At 36.8% G+C, this 18769-nt stretch overlaps 1 protein-coding gene across 2 annotated transcripts in view; it reads left to right on the top strand.

Moving 5' to 3' along the window:
* LOC150091054 (natural resistance-associated macrophage protein 2-like) overlaps window positions 1-18769 on the top strand; it is a 91013-nt gene that overhangs the window by 54771 nt on the left and 17473 nt on the right. For both annotated transcript variants that reach the window (XM_090381435.1, XM_090381426.1), the window contains 2 exons: window positions 5095-5318; window positions 14512-14671. In XM_090381435.1, coding sequence (XP_090237561.1) covers window positions 5095-5318; window positions 14512-14671 — 384 coding nt within the window. The remainder of the gene's footprint in view (window positions 1-5094; window positions 5319-14511; window positions 14672-18769) is intronic.

Here is an 18769-nt window from a genome sequence, read left to right as displayed (position 1 = left end):
CTGTGAACCGTGAGTCTGCTGATATTTAAAGATGTGCTGTACGAATAAGCTTCACTGTTGAAAAAGGAGGTGGACGCCTCTGAAAGATTTGATATTTTATCACTTTTATCAGTGTTTTATTGCTGTTATCCTGTGTTTTATCTACATTGTCTATTTTATTTTATTGTATTTTAAATTTTATATTTCATTGTGCAGCCAGTTATCTTGTTTTATTCGGTGTAATTATATTATTCATTCGATTTATTTCATTTCATTTGTATCATTATTATCTTACTTTACTAATTTTGTGGTCATTACTAATACTAATACTAATATAACACAACTCTAATTTATTTAATAATTAATAACTAATTAAAATAATTAATTTATTTAATAATTAATTTAATAATTAATTTATTTAATAATTAATAATTAAGTACTTGGTGTAGGATTGTACAGTTACTGTGATATGAATATTCCCAATCCCAGAGGCCTATTTGAAGATTATGTAGTACCATTTGCAGGAAGGCAAAACAAGGGAAAAAGCAAACTTAACATTCCTTTTCAAAAAATTATGTTTGGTTTAAAGTTAATGTCAGGTCTTCACTATGCATTAATGAACTTAGTTTGTATTAACTATGTCCATACAAAATAAGATACAAAATTTTATTTTTATAAAAAAAATGTGTTTATATTTAATAGAAACAAAATATTAAGAACAAAAATTACATAATAACAGATAACATACTTTTATATATATATAAAAAAAAGTGCACTCTCTGTAGTATACTTTTATAAATGTGAATAAACAGAAAGTTCTTGACATTTCTCACAAATGGCATGGTGAAGTTTGACTCTGAGAACCTCAGAGTATGTTTCCTTATTCATAGGTGTTCCACAAGGCACAATATGTATAACAAGAATGCCTTTTATATCAAAAAACACAAGAATCATTTGTTTTTCAGCCGAACAAGAAGCTCAATCTTTTAGGTCTTGGTGAATCAGAGTGTTTCCACTCATTCGACTGTTGTTTTGTCACTGGATCATGGGGAAAAATGCAAGTTTCATTAAAAGTCACTATTTGATTTAAGAAGTTCTGACCCTGTGTTTCAAAATGATCAATCATTTCTTTGCACTAGTCTACTCTTTGTTGTTTTCGTTATGGAGTCAAATTGTGTGGAATCCAGCAGGCCCAAATTTGCGACATTTTCAGGTGATCTTTCACAATATTGTGAACACTACCATGTGAAATTCTAACAGTTAATTCATAAAGTGTAATTCACCTGTATTTATTGAAATATTTCCTAAGCTTTTGCGATTTGCTCAGGAGTTGAGGAAGAAGGCCGACCAGAATCGCTTGTGCCATTTAAATATGGCCATCCTACCAAGACACTCATTACCATATGCTTCATTCATCTCTTTAACTGTTTCTGATGCATTTAAGCCCCTTATGACACAATAATGAATCACATATTGCTGTTCAATCTGTATGTCTGACATGATACTTGCTTCAAAATGATCGTTAGTGACATGGCTAAAAAACTCTCTTCACACAACACTTGCTTGACGAGTACTGGCATGCACACACAGAGTGCTCAGTAGCGATCAGAGAGAGTACCTCCAGCAACAGTTATGGAAAGTTTGCACAGTAAACATAAAATCTTGCACCTGTCTTCAAATTAACTGATCACCCCTCATAGTTTTTCTGTATATCTTGTCATGAAGCCAGACATCAAGATCAAAACAGGTGGTTAGCTTGAGAGTTGTTGGAGAATCAAATCTGTTTATTCTGGAAAGTTTACGCTGAAGAGATGGAGTGGTTCTAGTAGCTTTGAGTGACGTACCACTACCTCACTGATCAGCCATTATAGTATATCGGCACAATATACATGGCAAATTGCCGCAGGTTGGCTGACCACCCAACCAAAAAAAAAGGACCACATTCCCTATGTGATATTGTAAAACTGTATCTGTATGATATTGTAAATATATGGTGGGATTTCCTGGGACCACATAGTACAATAAATAAATTAATTAACAATAAAAAGATTGGTAACCAAAAATGTTGGACCTTACTTCCCAACAGCTTTTGCATTAATAGATGAGATTGATTAAAGAGGTTTGGACATTAAAACCTGGCTGAAATTTAAATTGCTTGTCTTATGGGTTTCACTATATATGATCACTGATGAAGAGTCCGAATGGGAAACTTTCAAATCTTTGTCAGTTGGTTCAAAATGGTAAGGAAAGAAGGAGAGTTCCCCATTCAGACTTGCTTCAACAGTGATCCTATATAGTGAAACTCATATGCCAAGCATTGAGAAAGGTAAAGGTACTTTCCTCTGTGAAATTTAAATTTTAGGTAGTTTTAACTTAAAGTCCATTCCCCTTTAATCAATCTCATCCATAACACATAAGCAGTTGAGAGGTAAGTTCCGATGTATTAGGTTTCTGATCTTTTTAGTCATTTCACTTCGAAACTAAAGGATAATCCATAACATTTGTTTGTCATATCCATGTTTTGGATGCAAAAAACAAATCCGTAACATTAGTATAATAAATTAATTAAAAAAAAAAGTCTTGGGTGGATTTGCCACTGGTGAAATTCTCAAGTATTGAGGAAATCACTTTGGCCAGTGATCAGAGGTACAAAACACTGAATAGCTTTTGTGTTTCCAGTGAAAGTAAGTGGCATTGTTTCAGTTTGTTGGTACAGTTGACGTTGAGATGAAACAGTAGAAAGTCCAAATTTGATATTTAACTACCTGATGAGAAAATATCCAGCTGATCTAGTCTGAAGGGCATATTTTGAGATGAAAGATCAGATTAGTGATGCACAGAGGAGGTGTGGTAGAATATGAATGACAAAGTATATCCATACAGAGTTTGAATTATGAATGAGAGCTGTGACGTCATAAACTAAAATGCTGTTAGAATGGTAAAGCTTTGTTCAGTGGAGTGAGAAGAGAAGTTCAGGATCCAGATGTACTTTTGAAATTTTAATCTGGTGTACAGGTAGGCAAGAGAAGATTGTAGAAGGATAAAACAATAGATATTAGTGTCTTTGGGGGGTTAACATACAAACCAAAAAAGTTTTGTATAATCTAGGAAGTCATCGGTGAATTGCCGAGCCTTATACAATGGTTTGAGAAGGCTGGCTGACATTACTGGAAGGTGTTGTTAGTAAAGCCAGGAAAATGGCATTGGCTGAAGAGCTAAAGTTGGGGTGACTTGAAAGAAAAGAAAAGAATATGGCTGAGAACAAGAAGGCCAAGAGAGAAAGGGCTCCTTGTGACAGGCCTAAGATAATGTTCTGAATACAGATTGTGTATTTCTTAGAGAAGATAAGAGTGAAATTATAAAGTAACTTTTCAACTACTTTCAGTAGGGGTTTTGAGATGGAGTAATTGTCCTGGAGCAGAAATATTAGAGGACCAACAGCAACTAAATCAGAGGCAACGGTGATATTAATTAAGGAAGAAGCAATGAAGATTCTCCTTTTTTCTGCCATTTTGCAAAAATCGCAGAAAGAGCTGATGAAAGCACATTTAAAGTGAACATGCTGAGATGCCATAGTAAATTTACATTGGTCTGGAAGCAGAAATTTGCCTAGAAAGTGGTTTTAAGATAATTTTGTTTCATAAAAGGGAACTTTATGAAAGATTTAAAAATTTCCCTATTTATCTCTAACAAATAGATTTAGGCCTAATATTGTTTTACTCTTTTGGGTTTGCATGCCTAGGGATAGGAATAACTGTAGCATTTCCAGTCTGATGGTACATAAGCTTGAGTAAGGGGTTGATTGTAAAGATTTGGTACAGAATCTCAAGGAATATAAAGCTACCAATTTTGAGGCAACAGTTGGGGATATGATATCATCAAGTTATATTGCAGAGAATTATGGAAAGGAGTTAATTAGCCACTTTAAGTTGGACAATGAAATAGAAATTTTAGATTCTCCATGACGTGGCATGGGGAATCCTTGAATATGGGCACTGCATCGGTGGATGAAATAAAACCAAATATGGTAACATGATCTGCTTGGACCTCTAGGTAGAAGTCTTGAGGGGAAAGATTTTTTGTGAAAAAGTGTCTCTAGTGACCATTGATAAATTAAGTTAGAACTGCTGCATTCATAGCAGTATTGAATAGGTTAGGAAGTCTGATACCGATAGTGAAGATGATAGGATACCATGGAAGAGAATAGGCAAATGTCTCTACTTCATCAATTCTCAGGAGATATTGCATGAAAATAAAACACAAATTTATATTATAGATTTACTTTTTTTATATATAAAAAAAAATTACGTTCTTGTCACAAGTTTTTCTTTCATTTTAAAAATTATCCAGGAAAATTTATTTCCCAACAACATTGGATAATCTCGAGCCTGCTGTAGTTATTATTTCTTGGAGTTATTATTATTGATGAGAAATTGTCCCTTTTTTTTTTTTTTGTGTATCATAAAGCCAAACTTTATCTATATGATATTTGATATATTTATCATACATCAAGTATGATAAATATACTTGACGTATGATAAGGAAGTTGATAGACTAAATAAATTTAAGCCTCAGCTGGACAGGTATTTCAAACGAACAGAGGGGTGAAGTGGAAGTTTTTTTTTTTTTTTTTTTTTTTTTTTTTGGCTGATGCTGCATAAGCTTGCTTTCTTGCATCATATGCTTCTACTAATGCTAATGCTAAAGTATCATAAAGGTAAAGTTCTTTATTAAGTAAATAAAGAATTTTATTATTATTATTCAAATAGCTGCCATGATCACCAGACTTTACTTTGCCTGACAACTGTATGTTTAGGTAAACATTTTATATAAACATGAAGAAACATGTTTATATAAAAATCTCCATAGCCTACAGGGATTATACAACAGCATTACCAAATTTGTTAATGACATTACTGAAAATATGCTTTAGCATGTTTCAGAGAATGTATTTCCATGTGTGTTTGTGCCCTAGAAATTCGTAACTGGACTTAAACTAGATCTGTGTTATTATATTGCATGCATTTTTGTTTATATTCACACATACATTCAGGTATTACTTAATATAATTTGGTATACATAGAACCATTAATATTATTTTTGATTTCTCTTTAGGGGTTTTTGAAACTTAAGTGGTCTAGATGGAAACGAGTTCTTCTCACCCGTTCAATTGCTATTTGTCCAACATTATTTATAGCCATCTACAAGAATGCGACAGCACTAACTGGCATGAATGACCTTTTGAATGCCCTCATGAGTTTGCAGCTTCCATTTGCCCTGATTCCCACAATCACATTTACTGCTGCAGCTGGTGTTATGGGAGAATTCCGCAATAAAATGTAAGTTATTATTAGTATTTTATCCATTAAATCGTCATATCCCAGTGTATAGGGAGAAAACAGTGATCCCTCCTGTATTTGCAAATTGCAAATACAGGAGAGATATTGGGGATTCAGAATTTGAATATGATGATTACGCTCACCTCATGAATTCTTGTTTCTTGCCACAACAGCTGATGTTAATAAGATGTTCTGAGGATAGCAATTTTTCAAATGGGGAGAAGATAAAGCTTGGGATACATATCTAAATAATTTCAAGGGGGTGTGTGTCAGGGTAGTAAACTATAGAAGATTACTTAGTCTCAACTGTGTCTACAGTAATGTCAGGAGTGTTTTCAATAAAATAGCTGAATTTGAATTCCTGGTTAGGACAACTAATGCTGATATAATAGGGCTTACAGAAATGTGGTGCAACCCAGAAATTGGTGATGGCTAGTTGCACTATGGTATGTATAATGTATTTAGGGAAGATAGAAGGGGTGGAGGGATCATGCTTATTATCGAAAACAGTCTGAGTGTGAAACACCTGCCAGAATAGAATCTGTGTGATGTGAGTTAGTTGAAAGTAAAGGAACAGTGAGAGTGGGAGTAATCTACAGACCAGAAGGTTGTAAAGAATGTGACGATGCAGATGAAATGGGCAAGCAAGCACAAATGTCTTATTCTGAGTGAAACTTTAATCTGCCCCAGATTGATTGGAATAAGTGGGAGGGAAACTCTCCATGGGGAAAATCTTTTTTTTAAATAAACTAGATTATTATTTGTACCAGCATGTTAGAAAAAGTACTAGGGGTGAGAATATTCTTGACCTCATCATTACTAGTTAGCATTAGCATTAGCATTAGTAGAGGCATTTGATGCAAGAAAGCAAGCTTATGCAGCATCAGCCAAAAAAATAAAAAATAAAAAAAAAATAATAAAAAAAAAAAAATAAATAAATAAAAAATAACTACTTCCACTTCACCCCTCTGTTCGTTCGAAATACCTGTCCAGCTGAGCCTTAAACTTATTTAGGCTATCAACCTCCACGACAAGGGATGGAAGTCTGTTCCACCAACCAACCATCCGCTGGCTAAAGGCAAATTTCCTCACGTCTATCCTACATCTGTCTTTCCTCAATTTGAATTTATGCCCTCTCAGGTGATTATTCTGAGCAAGAGGAAGAATCCCATCAGCATTGAGCATGCTCAAACCATTCAAGGCTTTATACGCCTCTATCAAATCACCTCGCTGGTGCCTAGTCTCCAGACACTGTAATTTGCAAAACTTAAGCCTTTCTTCGTAAGAGCACCCCTTTGTTCCATTCACTAATCTTGTTGCCCTTCTCTGTACTCCTTCCAGCATCTCTACATCCTTCTTGAAATGAGGCCTCCAGACCTGTATACAGTACTCAAGGTGTGGCCTGACCATTGCCTTATACAAGGGAATAATCACCTCCGTATCCCTGCTAGAAAAATTCCTATATATCATTGACAATACACCATGAGCTACTCTTTCAGCCTGTCTGCACTGCTCAGAAAACTTCATATCTGCCTGCACAACCACTCCCAGGTCCCTTTCATTCTCTACTACTGTCAGTGTAGTACCACAGAGTTGATACGTTGCTCTGGGGTTGCTGTTTCCCATGTGTAGTACTTTACATTTGTCAGTGTTAAACTTCATTTGTCACCTCTCATCCCATCTGCTCAACCTTTCCAGATCCTGTTGCAGTAGCATAGTGTCAGTAGTGTCCTTGACAACCCTGCCAACCTTTGTATCGTCTGCAAACCTGGACATTAAGCTTGATATACCATCATCAATATCATTTATAAATACAGAAAACAATAATGGACCCAACACTGAACCCTGAGGGACTCCACTAATAACATTAGTCCACGATGAGCAGTGTCCATTGCTTACCACGCTCTGTCTTCTCCCCTCAACCACCCCTTTATCCATAGCAGCAATTTGCCTCCAGTGCCACACTGCTCCAATTTGTGCAGCAGTCTTCCATGTGCAACAGTATCAAAAGCCTTTCTAAGATCCAAGTATATAATATCAAAGTTATTCCCTGCATCCAGTTCTTTTGTGACTACATCATAGTATCCAATTAAGTTGGGCAGGCAAGACCTTCCCTTAACAAAACCATGCTGTGTCCAAGCTATAACTGAAGTCTTGTCTAGGTGATCCTGCAGTGCTTCTTTAACCAGTGCCTCCATTAATTTTCCGGGAACAGAAGTTAAACTAACAGGTCTATAATTATTTGCATCGCCCTTTGATCCTCCTTTGTGAATTGGGGGTCACATTTGCACATCTCCAGTCCATGGGTACTTCCCCTGAGTCCAACGAAGCTCTCATAATTATGGCTAAGGGTTTGCTTACTTCCTTTGCTGCCTCCTTTAATATAACTGGATAGATCCCATCCACCTCAGGTGCCTTTCTTGTGTTTATCTTCAACAATTTCTCCTCCTCTTTACTCTCAGTTATTACAAGATTCTCTAGCTTACTACCAGAGTTGAATACACCTCTGTCATTCCCCTCTCTGAATAACTCCTCATGTGTGAATGTCGATGCAAAATATTTATTTAGTTTGTTAGCTGCCTGAGCAGAATCATCAACAGGTGACCCATCGATATCAAGTGGACCAATCTGATTCATCTCCTTCCTTCTAGAGTTTACATAAGTAAAGAACTCTTTGCTGTTTTTCTTTGCATCCCTTGCCAAAGATTTCTCGTAATCTGCCTTCGCCTGCCTAACCTCCTTTGTAACTTGGTTACAGATCAACTTGTATCTATCATAGGCTTCTGTGTCACGTGTTAATTTGTATGTATCCCATGCATTTTTCTTCTCTGCCATATGTCTCATTAGTTCATCTGACACCCATTTAGGCCTAAACCTTGAACAGTATTTCTTAGTTGGTATGTAAATCCTAGTAGCTTCCAAGATAAGTTCTTTGAATGCTTCCCATTTTGAATTTGCTGTTGGTAACATCATCAGTTGGTCCCACTATATAGAATTTAAATACTGTCTCAGTCCATTGTAGTTGCCTTTACGAAAGCAATAACCCTTCCTTTTACCCCTAATGGTAGTTACCTCTTTGAGTAAATCCCACTTCAGCACACTGTGATCACTGCCACCTAGTGGTTCATTTACCTGCAGATTCTTAATGCATGAAGAATCACTACTGACAATCGAATCAAGAGTATTACTCCCTCTAGTTGCCTCCCGAACATGCTGATGTAGAAAACAATCATCCAATAAATCCACAAAAGCCTTGCTAAGTGTGTGAGTGACCAGCTCCCAAATTCCAGTCAATATCTGGGAAATTAAAATCCCCCATTATAAGACTCTCTGATTTACTGGCCCACTCTATTTCCCTGTACAGTTTCTTATTATACTCATCAGAGTCATTAGGCCTATAGCATACTCCTACTCTCAATTTGATCTCCCAATGCTTAGGTCACACCAAATTGACTTGACACTGCACTGTCCAGCGATGTCGACTGGCTTCACTTCCTTGGATTTTATGTATTTCTTAACTAATAGCATAACCCCTCCTCCCTTCCTATCCTGTCTATCCTTTCTGTAGACATTGTACTCCCCAAATTCCAGTTCTACATTCCTTATATCTGTGTGACACCACGTCTCTGAAATCCCCACAATATCTGCCTTTGATGTTTTGAGCAATACCTCAAATTCATCAAATTTATTTACTAAACTCCTAGCATTGGTGTACATGCAAGTATACATGCACCTGTTCTTTTTCTTAGCTACCCTAACACAACCCATGTGTTTACTTGTACCCCAATGATTCCCAGCAGTCTTTGAAATATCCTGCATCTTATTTTCTAGGCTGCGGCTCATTCCAATAGAAGCAGTGCAAGAATCACTTTCACCTCTGCCAGTGGCTACTGTTAATCTATTAGTCCTTGTATCCCCCCCAATCTAGCAGTTTTCTGACCCACCTAACACTTCCTCGATAGCATCAGCAAACATTCTTGCACCCTTTCTATTTAAGTGTATCCCATCCCTGTAGAAACAGTCTCTCCTGTTAACAAGTACAGACCAGGCTGAAAAAAATTCTACCCCTTGAGCCTTGCACAATCTTTCCAGGGCCGAATTGATCGACAGGGCTCTCATCCTATACTTTCTCCTATCATGTCTGGGCAGAATTGCAGACACTTTCAAATTCAACCCTAATTCACGGCTTTTTTTCAACAGTGACCTGTACTTGTTAAGTAATTCCGCCGGTCTCCTACTCTTAATGAATCAGATGACATCACAGGACTTAAGGTAGAGGAACCATTGTCAGGAAGTGATCATGCAATTGTCAGTTGGAAGATGAAGAAAGATGTTGTAGTAGTTAAAGGTAAAGGCACAGGTTTTAACTTCAGAAGAGGGGACTTTGACAGTTTAAGGCACTGTGAATCTGTGATATGGCATCTGTGAATTGGACAGATTGCTGAGGGATTGCAAATACATTTGAATTATGGAATACTTTGAAAGCAAAAATCATAGAAGTCATGAATGCATACATGCCTTTAAGAAAATATTGCAGGAGGAGGAGATGCCAAAATGGATGACTGAGGAGCTGGCTGCTCAAATAGAGAAGAAAAAGATAGCATGAGACAGTTACAGAGCAATGAAAAGTATGGAAGCCTACAACAGGTACAAGTTGATCTGTAATAGTACCACAGATAAGATCAAGGAGGCCAAGGCTGCATATGAGTAAGCATTGGCTAAAGAGCAAAGAATAAGGACAAGGAATTTTTTATATATGAGAATGCAACAGAGAAGAAGGCTAATCAGATTGGGCCCTTATACACTGCAAGTGAGAAAGCCTTAGATAACCCGACTAATGTTGCGAATGAATTGAATCAGTACTTTACATCAGTCTTTACTGATGAAAGACCCTTCATGCTGAGAAGGGGCTGTGCGATTGAGACAGACATATGAAAATAGTGATGTCGTAATTACAGATGATTGTTTATTAGAAGAACTTTTGAGCATAAAGGCAAGTAAGGCTCCCGGAGTTGATGGCATATACCCTGTAGATTTGAAGGAGAGTGCGAAGGATTGTATTGCACCATTCAGGTTAATTATGAGTGTATCTTTAGACTCAGGTGAGATTTCTTTGGATTGTCGAATTGCCAATGTATTGTCAATACATAAAAGCAGTTCTAAGAGTGAAGTTGGTAACTACAGACCGATTAGTCCGACTTCAGTTGTAGGAAAAATCTTAGAGGCAGTGATTAAGAGTGCAATCCAGGGACATTTAGATAAATAAAGATAAATAAATATGAAAGACACACAACATTGCTTTGTTAAGGGAAAATCATGTTTAACTAATTTAGTAGGTTATTTTGACACAGTTACTCATGAGCTGGATTTAGGGAACAATTTCAACATTGTTTTTTAGATTTTAACAAAGCATTTGACTCTGTCCCTCACGAGAAGTTACTGTATAAGCTTGAACAGATTGGGATTACTGGTAAGATCCTAAATTGGATTGATGGCAGAAAGCAGAGGGTTGTGATTAATGTTTATTCTTCAGATTGGTGTAATGTTAGGAGTGGGGTCCCTCAGGGATCAGTTCATGGACCACTTTTTTTTTTTTCATTTTCATAAATGAAATCAACAAAGGGATAGAAGGTGCAATGTCAAAAAAATGCAGATAACGTAAAGATTGACAGAGTCATTAATGATCAGTTCCAAGCAGCACTCCTTCAGGATGACTTGAACATACTTCAAAAATGGTCAGAGAAGTGGCAACTATGTTTTAATGCTGCTAAATGCAAGGTCATACACTTGGGGAATAGTAACCCACAAATAAATTATACACTTGGTGGGGTTGGATTAAAAACAGTGGAGGAGGAAAGGAATCTAGGAGTTACAATACAAGCAGATATGAAGTTTTCTGAATAGTGTAAGCAGGCAGCCAGGAAAGCCCATGGTGCCCTGTCAATGATTTAGTGAACATTATCCTAGTGTGATAAGGGGGTTGTAATCTCATTGTATAAAGCAATTATAAGACTATATTTGAAATACTGTGTTCAGTATTGAGACCTCATCTGAAAAAAGACATCAAGCTTCTTGAAAGGGTCCAAAGATAGGCAACTCAAATGGTGAGATCGACAGAAGGCAGACTATATGAGGAAAGATGGGCACCTCCGTAGCCAGGTGGGAAGGAGCAGTAGTGCGTATCACATGCTTCTTGATTAGACCGGGGTTCGAGCCCGTCACCACCAAATATGGAAGATGTGGAAAGGTCAGGGAATGACCACCGCATATCCCGGAGCAATATGGTTGCTAATGCAACCATATTGCTCCGGTTGTTAGTTGCTTAGTTGCTAATGCTCCTAAAAACCAAAACAACGACATGAGGAAAGACTGTGATTATGCAGGCTACAGGGCATGGCAACCAGGCATCTCAGAGATGACCTGATTGAGTTTAATAAGGCTCTGAGAGGGATTAGTAAAATGAATGAAGTTGGAATTCTCACTATTATAAAGAATTCCAGAACTAGGGGTCATAAATTTGAATTACAGGGGTTGAGGTTTATATTAGATTGTAAGAAGTTTACTTTTAGTCAGTGAGTCATTGATTGCTGGAACAAGTTGTCCTTGCAAGTAGTTGAGGCTGACAGTTTGAATAAATTCAAAGGTCAGCTGGATAGTTACCTGTGTGGGGAGGGAAGCTTATAATTTGTATTTTCTTAACTACTTGAAGGTTTTTTTTTTTTTTTTTTTGTTGCCAGTGCAGCAAAAGCCTATAGATCCCTTGCACTATATGGCAAATACTATTACTGCTGTTACTATAGTGTACACAGAAAGGACAGACATGACAGCAAGAGAATGAGGAGTGATGCTTTTAGTTAAGAAGCATATAGACTTTGAAACAATATGCCCAGTAGACACAGATGGCCAATGTAATATTGAGTCAGTTTGGCGTGACATAAATAGTGGGAAAACAAAAGAGTGTCTGAGTCTGTTATAAGCCAAATGACTCTGAGGAGTATAATGAACAAATTTACAGACAAATAGAGTTAGCAAGCAAATTAGAATGTCTACTGTGGGGGATTTTAATTTTTTATATAACAGTTTGTTATAGGCCAAATGACTGAGAAATATTTTGCTACTTATTTATATACCTACTTCCACTGACTTGGCAGTTTATTACAACAACAGGCTAATTACACGGATGTTAAAATGATAAAATATGTACAATTAAAAACATAAAATAATAGACTTCAATTAAAACACACAATGAAATATACCTTAAAAACTTAGTTTTTAAGTTCTTTTTTGGTGGTAGTGATCACAAACTAAGTGATGCAGGATTGAATCAAAAAAAATTACTGTTAAAGGTAAAGGGAAAGGTTTTGTTTTTGCAGAGGTGATCATGATGAGCTCAAACCTTTTTTGAACTCTTTTCAGTGGGACCGACTTATGTTGTTGAATATGTAAATGCCAAATGGGAAGTGTTCAGAGATGTGATCCTAGAGACCACCAACCATTTTCTATCAGATGATATTGTTCAAGATTTATTCCAAAATGGATGTCAGATGAACTGATAAGCTCAGTGGCATAGAATAAAAATGTATATGGAATGATTATAAATTGTCATGGCTACAGTAATGCAATATGGGCTGACTAGTGTTTAATCAATTACTCAGGGAGTTAGGCTGGCCAAGGCAGATTATGAGAAGTTTTTGGCAGAGAATGTAAAGAAAAGGAGCAAGAATTCTTTGCATATGCTACCAATAGAAGGAAAGGGAAGGATCATTATCAGCAGCTATATGAATGATATAGCTGCTGATAATCATGTACAGATGTCCACTTAAACCGTATGAATAATTTGTATCTATATTCGTGCACATTAAGAAGTATGTAGAGAAAAAGTCTGTGTAATATTGATTCAGAATTAAGTGATTTTTTAACAACAGGAAGTAGGGTGGAAAAAAAATTGCTGCAGCTAAAAGTGAAGAAAGTGCCTGGGACTGATGAAATGAGCTTGCTTCTCTTTCTTGGTGATTCTCCTTCCACTTTTACTCTTATCTCTCTCTCTCTCTCTCTCTCTCTCTCTCTCTCTCTCTCTCTCTCTCTCTCTCTCTCTCTCTCTCTCTCTCTCTCTCTCTCTCAGGGTAATAGATTTTTTTTTTTTTTTTTTGGCTGGTGCAGCAAAAGCCTCAGGTGCATATAATAATAATAATCTAAATATATTAAAAGAAGCTACAAAAGAGATGGCTAAACCTTTAGCCATCATAATGAGAGTATCCTTAGATTCAGGACAAATATCTGCAGATTGGAGTTGAGCAATTATATTCCATATTCACAAAGGGTGAAGTGGGTAACTACAGATCCATAGGTGTAATTGCTGTGCCAAAAAAAATAATGGAATCAATAGTTAAAGAAGTAATGCAAAGTCATTTTGATAGAATTGGAGCCATAAAGCAAAGAGATTGTTACAAATAAACTGAATGCAAAGAACAATTTTGATATCATATACTTAGAATTCAGTAAAGCCTTTGATACTATACCAAATTCTCAATTGTTGTATCAATTGGAACAATGTAGAATCAGAGGCAAGTTACTAGTGTGGATAAAGGGATAGTTAAGTGGTAGGAGACAGAGTGGTTTTAAATGGTTATTGCTCTTCATGGACAAGTAGGATTCCTCAAGGGTGGATGTTGGGTCCCTTATTGTTTATAATATTTATTAATGATATTGGAGGTACAATGACTGATCATTAATCAGAATATGCTACACTTTGCTCTCAGTTCTCTTAAGCTGGAGCCAGGTACAGATTCTTGAAGATCATGTGCACCTAGCTCCACGTTAAGAGAACTTAAATAAATTCGAATATGTTGTTAGAAGTGAATTTCAGCCACTTGGAAACCTGGAAACATTTGCTCGCACTACTCTAAAAAAAAAAAATAAATAAATAATGTTATTGCTCCTTGGATAATTTAATAAGAGCATAAAGAAAGTTTCCTTAAAAATAATATAAACCTAACTTTTATTTATGTCCTGGTTATTATTACTATTTAGTCTTGTTTCATATTATGGTTGTACATGAATTTTATGAAGATTTTTGTTACCAAAATATATTGTTGACTTATTTATTTGCTGAGCTTAGATTAAATAAAATACTTCAAAGTAACAATAAAGCCGGAATAAAAGCAAAATTTATTTCCATTTTCTTGTATTTCAGAGCAGGCAATATATTCTCAGTTGTTTTGTCCACAAGCATCATTGGTTTGAATTTGTACTTTATTCAAGATTTCACCAAACATTCACTTCCTGAGCACTGGGCTGTATACCTTGCTTTAGCTCTCTTTTTCATCTTCTATTCCTTATTTGTTACTTATTTGGTAAGTTTCTTTTGATATTTTAGTACTGTATTTATTGTAATAACTAAATTTAGACATTTTAGCTTGTTTGGTTTATTTTCTTTTTAGCATTAAAAGTGTTATTACCACTCAGTGATGAAATTGCAAGCTGATTTATGTAAAAAAATATATATATGAAAAACAAAACAATCATTATTAAATAATGATTGTTTTGTTTTTCATATCTTTTTTTTTTCTTATTAATATAATGCTAACCAAAGCTTTTCATTAAAGAATAACTGAAGGAATTTAGTCCATTGAGGATGCTGACGTTCAAAATTCATGAATTTGCAGGAATATTAGGTAGAATTTTGAATATAATTATATATATTCTCAATTTTTGTTTTTGTAGCAGTACTGAATATAATATAACTCTAAAAATTGACAGTGTTATAAACAGTTTATCAGCTTATAATGATTCTGGTGTATGTATGATGAATTGGTTATGAAATATAGGGTCATTTTTAAAAAGTGTCGTGAGATAGAACAAAATGTTCTTGTGACTGCAGTTCTGCCCAGATGTAATGGAAGGGATTTCATGATGTGAAGGCTTTGTGCATTAACTCTAAGCTTAGGGGAACTCTGCAAGGCTTATGGGGGAAAATTTTTCTCAGTAGCCGACCTTAGCTGATAGAATTTATTCTGCAAGGATGGTATTTACTTAAATAAAATAGGTGCAAGGGTTCAGAAGAACTGCTAGTTCAGGGAGTTATTGATGTTTGTGCAGAATTGGCTCAGGTCAATGGCAATACACTTGCATCCTCTCTAGGAAAATTTGTGCAACCATTAATTATCCAAAGCACTGAAAGGGAAATTGCAATAGAGGTCAAAGCTATCAATGTTTCAGGACCATATTGGAATGCATTTCTAAGTGGTTTCCCAAGGGGTGTATCAGGGTTCAAAAGCAATAAAATACAAAACTTAATTTTTCTATCCAGTAATGCCAGAAGTATTATAAACAAATTAAATGAATTTTAGCTTTTGATCAAGTCAACTAATGCTGGTGTAGTTGAGTTTACTGAGGTATAGTACCACTCAGAGATACAAGATGAAGCATTTCATTTTGGTGAATGTTATATGTTCAGGAGAGATAGGAAAAGATGAAGGGTTGGGGAAATGCTCCTCAATCAAAAACTGCCTGAAGGTAGCAAGTATATTATTATTAGCTATATGGTGCAAGGAAACCTGAGGCTTAAGCTGCACCAGCCAAAAAAAAATTTGATTTACCCTGTGACCCAGAGAGAGAGAGAGAGAGAGAGAGAGAGAGAGAGAGAGAGAGAGAGAGATAAAGAAGTAGAAGGAAATCACCAAGAAAGAGAAGAATGATGATATCCAGCTCAGGACCCTGGGTGTGCATATTCACCAGATGTGAGCCCCTGGAGTTATTTCCTGAGTTAGATCAAGATAATGTGGATGTTGAGTCAGTGTGGTAGGAAATGACTTCTGGTAAAGGAAAGACAGGGTGAAAAAATCTTTAAGCAGATTCAATGAGCAACTTTGGACTGGAAATACCCTATATAGCAGTACTAGGTGGTAGATGACTCTCATCAACCAGTGCAATACCACCACTTTGCTTATTGAAGGCTTGAAGTGGTGGAACCCATGTTTAGTCTCTAGAGCTAAGTTCCGGTCAACCCTTCCCTAGCTCTTCCATCATGCAGTATGATTGATGACTTTCAAGGTTATGATGAATATCGTGGTGAGATCCAATATTCCTTACATTTTGAGGGTACAGCCCTAAAACGGTGTTCGCAGGCTGGCCGCTAGTTAGTACACCAGACCGAACCTATTGGTAACTCTCTAGGAGACTTCTTGATCAGCTAGTGTATAATCTTGCTACCTCTACTCTGCCAGATAGTGACTGAAGGGAGTCTGAGTAGTGTGTATGCAAGGAGCATTGTCGAGGCCACGTTATGCCAAGATTCTGGGTATATTCTTACCATGTGTATGCCATATCCAAAAATTTCATTACTTCATACAGCATGTCCCACCCACTTTTTCTTACTATTGAATACACCATGAATTATCAAACTAATAGAGCAAGCTTATCTGCGAAAAGATCTTCCAAGCACTTCCTAATTCATTTCACAAATATACGTGGTCTCAATTCTAATCTTAACGATGTCCATTTCCACTTGCAGTCTGCCAAACCCCATGTACTTTTTCTGACAGAATCTCAGTTATCAGTTGATTCAACTACCGCTCATCTCAGATGCCCAAATTATTTGCTGTATGATTCCTTTCGCCTCAAAGGTGGTACTTGTGCATATGTCCATTCCGATATTCCCTGTCAGAGACTTGGCAATTTGGAATCTACTCTCTTTGATCTTCTCTGGCTTAAAATCTCTCTACCTCGTTGTGTAAAATTCATCTGTTGTCTCTACCGTTCTCCCAATTCCACTAATCACTTGGAGCTTTTTGACTTCCTCTCTTTGCAACTTGACTTTCTCCAGTCCAACTTTCCTAACAGTGAGGTAATTTTCCTTGGTGATTTTAATGTTCACAACTCCAGCTGGCTTCCACTTTCTAGTCACACCGACCCAGCTGGTCGAGATGCTGAGGCTTTTGCAATCACTAATGACCTTGCACAGATTGTTCATTTACCTACAAGAATACTGTACAATCCTAATCATACAGCCAACACGCTTGATCTTTTTCTCACAAACAACCCTTCTAAGTACACGGTCGAAGTGAGAGGTCCTTTAGGCACTTCAGATCACAACTTGGTGATTGTCTCTTCTCCAATGGAACCTTTATCTCATGGCTATTCCCAACCTCGTGTTGTTTGGCATTACAAGAATGCAAAATGGGTTGACCTGCGAGACTTCTTTTCTTCTTTTCCTTGGTCGGATTACTGTTTCAAAACTCCTGATGTCAACGTTTGCTCAGATTGTGTCAGTGAAATTATTCTTGCAGGAATGGAATCCTTTATCCCACACTCCACTTTAAAATCTCGTCCTTTATCTAAACCTTGGTTTTCCAATAAATGTGCTAAGGCTGTTCAAGAGAAGAATGTTGCATATCGTAATTGGCTTGTTTCTAATTCTTCAGTTTCATTTTCTGCCTACACCAAACAATTCTAAAGCAGTTATTAATCAGTCCAAACTAGAGTTTGAACAGGCTAAGAGTAGAAAACTTGCTTCTTGCCCTAATGGTAGCCGAGCATTCTGGTCCGTTGCCAAAGCTATTGGCCGCAACTTTTGCCCATCTCTGCTCCCACCTCTGTCCAAACCAGATGGTTTGTCACTTCAGCCAAGGATAAAGTTGACCTGCTAGCATCCCATTTTTACCTTCCAATTCATATATTAATGATCTTGGTAAAACACCTCCCACCATTCCCAACATGCTCCATTCAATGCCTCCTGTGGTCTTCTGTCAAAAGGATGTCAGAAGGATTTTGACGAAACTTGATGCTAAGAAAGGTCCAGGTCCCGATGGTATTCTCCACTTGTTCTCAAAACCTGTGCTCCTGAACTTACTCCTGTTCTTTGCCGCTTTTTTTCACTTTCTTATTCCAAAGGTGTTTTTCCTTCTGCGTGGAAATTTGCCCATATCCAGCCAGTTACTAAAAAGGGTGACAAATCCCTCCCATCCAATTATCGTCCCATTGCAATTACTTCTACTCTTTCTAAAGTAATGGAGAAATCAATTAACCGCCAACTCTTAAACTACCTAGAAACCTTCCGTCTGATCAACGATTGCCAGTATGGATTCCGTCAGTGTCGATCCACTGGTGATGTTCTTGCTTATGTTACCCATTTATGGACTAATTCAATGGAAAGGTTCGATGAAACACAAGTAGTTGCTCTTGACATCTCAAAGGCTTTTGATCGTGTTTGGCATAAAGGCCTTCTAAACAAGCTTCCATCTTATGGTTTGCCAACTGTTTTTAGTAATTGGTTATCCAGTTTTCTCTCTGATCGCTCACTGAGAGTGATGGTAAATGGCTCTCTGTCTTCTAACTTCTCCACTAATGCCGGTGTCCCCCAGGTTTCAGTTCTTTCCCCCACTCTTTTCCTCTTGTATATTAATGACCTTCTTCCATTGACTGGAAATCCTATCCATAGTTTTGCCGATGAT

This window comes from Mastigoproctus giganteus, chromosome 1, assembly GCF_048544385.1.
Source record: "Mastigoproctus giganteus isolate SK-2022 chromosome 1, ASM4854438v1, whole genome shotgun sequence".
In the NCBI taxonomy this organism is placed as follows: domain Eukaryota; kingdom Metazoa; phylum Arthropoda; class Arachnida; order Uropygi; family Thelyphonidae; genus Mastigoproctus; species Mastigoproctus giganteus.
The sequence above is the reverse complement of the archived record's forward strand: the minus strand, read 5'-3'. Positions and strand labels throughout refer to the sequence as shown.